The sequence below is a fragment of the Aptenodytes patagonicus genome, chromosome W, assembly GCF_965638725.1.
Source record: "Aptenodytes patagonicus chromosome W, bAptPat1.pri.cur, whole genome shotgun sequence".
NCBI lineage: Eukaryota > Metazoa > Chordata > Aves > Sphenisciformes > Spheniscidae > Aptenodytes > Aptenodytes patagonicus.
In genome coordinates, this window is record NC_134981.1 from 36,430,489 (window position 1) to 36,433,743 (window position 3,255).

At 49.1% G+C, this 3,255-nt stretch overlaps 1 protein-coding gene across 1 annotated transcript; it reads right to left on the reverse strand.

The window, feature by feature from the left end:
- Positions 1 to 1,190: 1,190 nt before the first annotated feature.
- On the reverse strand, positions 1,191 to 2,296 carry LOC143172244 (uncharacterized). Its single transcript, XM_076361469.1, is given in 2 exon segments — positions 1,191 to 1,324; positions 1,327 to 2,296. Coding segments are annotated over 2 exon segments (1,104 nt in total).
- Positions 2,297 to 3,255: the final 959 nt, after the last annotated feature.

Here is a 3,255-nt window from a genome sequence, read left to right on the forward strand (position 1 = left end):
ATCAATAGTTGCCAAGATCTGGTGGGCTTGTTCCTGTATGGTTGCAATCAGCTCGGCCATGTTAGGCACTGCAGCTGTTAAGGGACCTGTATTGGCATTCAGGCACCGATAATCAATTGTTAATCGCCACTTTCCGTTTGGTTTATGAACTGGCCACACAGGGGAGTTATAAGGGGAGTGAGTTGGGATAATTATCCCCTGTTCCCGCAACTCAGTTATTACAGGGGTAATTCCCTCCCTTGCCCCTAACGGCAAGGCATAGGGTTTCACATTGACTGTCTTCGAAGGAGGGAGTGCAGGCGCCGACTCTAACAGTCTCACTGAGGCCACAGGGAGTCCGAACTTCCATTCCTTTCCCTTTGCGTCTACCCACGCTCTCCCCTTTAATAAGTCCAATCCTAGAATGTTTGTGGGCAATGAGCCTAATATCATTGTGACTTCAACAGGGGATGGATCTCCTGGCAGCCAGCACCTAACTCGGGCGGTTGGCTGTGACTTAGAATTTCCAAAAACATCTGTGACCCAAATTTTCTTTTTGTCAGCAACTATTCCGTTGCGGCTAGCAACATCCGTTGGGAGAGCTGACATCTGAGCCCCTGTGTCTACTAAAAAGGTGACTGGAGTCTTAAAGGGGCCCAGGGGAAAGGTAATCAACAAGTCCCCTTTGTCACTTTCTGTGAGCCTTCTTAAATAGATCCACCGTCCATCCCCCGGCTCACTGATTGGGGATGGCGGAGGGGGTTTCCCGGCTCGGGGATGCTCAAATCAATCAACTCAGTCTCCCGGGGGGCGGACGGGGTTATTATTCCAGGTTCCCGGAATAGGAGAGAAAGATCCTTGGGGTCCGAGGGAGATGGGGTTCCCTTTATTTTGTCCCAGCCTTTCACCAAACTTTCCAGGTTGGGAGTGGGCAAACCGCCCATCACCTCCTGGGGAATCCCTTTTGAAATGCCCTCTGCCCATAATATATATCTTCTATTATCAGGGGGTCACGTCGGTCTGGCCGGGGCGGGGGGTCGAGGATTGCGCGAGGGCGTAGCTTTTATTCCCCCATTCCCTTCTACCCTTCTAAAGTCCGCTTTGGATTTTGTCTCTCCTGGACCGGTAAATCCCATTCGTCTCCCGTAATTAATCAATTCCTGTGCTACTTCTCCCCATGTCATCTCCGGGGGACCTCCCCTTCTCCAGGGTCAGGGTGCCCTCAACCAATCTTGTAGTTGCACCGCATATAATTTCAAGGCATCGGGTAGTCCCCTTATAAGAGGGTGCAACCTGTCGGGGTCTGCCACATATTGCATGGGAGAGGGCTGCTGCGGAACCAGTAATGCATCAACTGGAGACACGCAGTTTTCTGTACGCTCTCTAAAATGTGACCCACCATAGGCATTTTAATCGAGAAGGGGTCTCCCCTTTCCATAGGATCCAATCCACCTGCCCAATATGCTACCCTTTGGGTCAGGGACCAGGGTTCTCTATTGTCATTTGTGGTTATAAAAACCCCCAGTCCCCAATACCCTCTTGCCTCGTCCTCGCTCACCAAGATACGGTCCCCCCCGGTAAGAGATACTCTCCATACATATTCGGTTTCCGTTTCTCGGGGTCCCCGGGAATATTTTTCCTGAATTTTAGCCAAATCAGTAGGGGAATAGGGAACGATGCGGGTAGTAACTTGTTGGGCTCCTCCTTGACCACCATCTACAATCTCGGTCTTAATTAAAGGTCGCATTATAGCTTCCTCCCTTCCAAGGGAAAATATTTCTCTTACATGTTCTAGATCTTTAAGAAGGTATAACAATTTTGATTCTTTTCCCTCGTCAGAATCTGCATCCATATTTCCTACACCAATTTGGGAGCGGGTTTCATCTAATTGCTCCTGTAATATTCTCTCCTGCTCCAGAGCCTCCGTCAAAGCGGTATGTAGCCTTTGGTTAGTCACCCGCTCGGCGGCAAGCTGATCGGAGAGACTTTTTGTCTCGTTTTCTAGTTGTTCCTGCAGAGCCTTCACTAGATCTTGAAGGGATTTTATTCCCTCCCCTTCTGCTTGTTGGACCACATGTTTATCCCATTGTGCTGCCACCAGGGCAGCTCCTAAAACTGCAAAGACCAACACTTTCCCCTTTCCTAGCTTCAACCTTCGCTCCTTAGCTAAAGTGGAGATTCTGTCTGCTACCGCTTGCGGATCGTGCCAATTACTATGGGCCCAAGTCACACCAGGGGGAGAAGGTCGGGCGTTATAGCCCTCTAATTTCTCCAGGAGAGGGGTACAGTCTACAGTTGGACCTCCCAGGGAGGCCATAATGAGTATACAATTATAGGGATCAGATCCCTTATTAGTCCTCTGAGGACTGTCTCCCCTGGTGTATGACTCCTCTCAGAGAGGGGCTGCGGTAAAGGCCTGGTCCCAACGATCGCTTTAGCACCGACAAGGGAATCCCATCCTCGTCGCCAATAAAAATGTTACGACCCAGACTGGGTAACTCAGGGGGTCGTAGCAGTTTCGTGATCCCCTTGGGCTAAATTAAGGTGAAACGACACCAGGCGATCAATTAAACGCTTTATTTATGGAACACGCAACTTAAACTTGGAAAGCGTAATAATAGGCAGCATGGATTCTATTGAGGCATTTATAAGAAGAAAAGGAAAGAGAAGAAAAGGAAAAAGAGAGAGAGAGAGAGAGAGATCACCACCCTTGGATCCTGCGATGACGATGACGGACGCAGCAATCCTCCGGTGATGGGCGTGCGCACGGCTCCTTGGAGTTGTGCCTTTTATAGTCTAGTTCCCACCTCTCAGGGAGTTATGTAGCTCCTGATCCTTTGTGTAGGCACCATTGGGGGGTGGTGGTCGTGAGCCCCTTCCTCAAATAAACTCTGTATGACCTCTGGCCATATATGGTGCGTTGTCATGCTGGGCCTATCAGAACATGGAACTGCGCACCCTCCGGCACGCCCTCCGCGTCCTGAGTTATCTGACCTCTCGTTTAAGGTTTATCGCTGCTATGCAGACTGTGACTTGTTTTACCACAATGTTTGAGATATTAACTCTTTCAGTCTCTCACACCCAGCTACATGTTTCTATTCTCTTATTAAATCATCCACTCACCTTCCATTCTATATATCCCACTAAATAGTATTATTATAGGACAGCTGATGATCCAGGCCAAAGTCAATTTTGCAGGCACAATGTACATATCTTGCTTCCCTTGCTCTTAAGAACAGAGTTCTCTTAAGTAAACTGCGGTGCTCAGACTGTGGT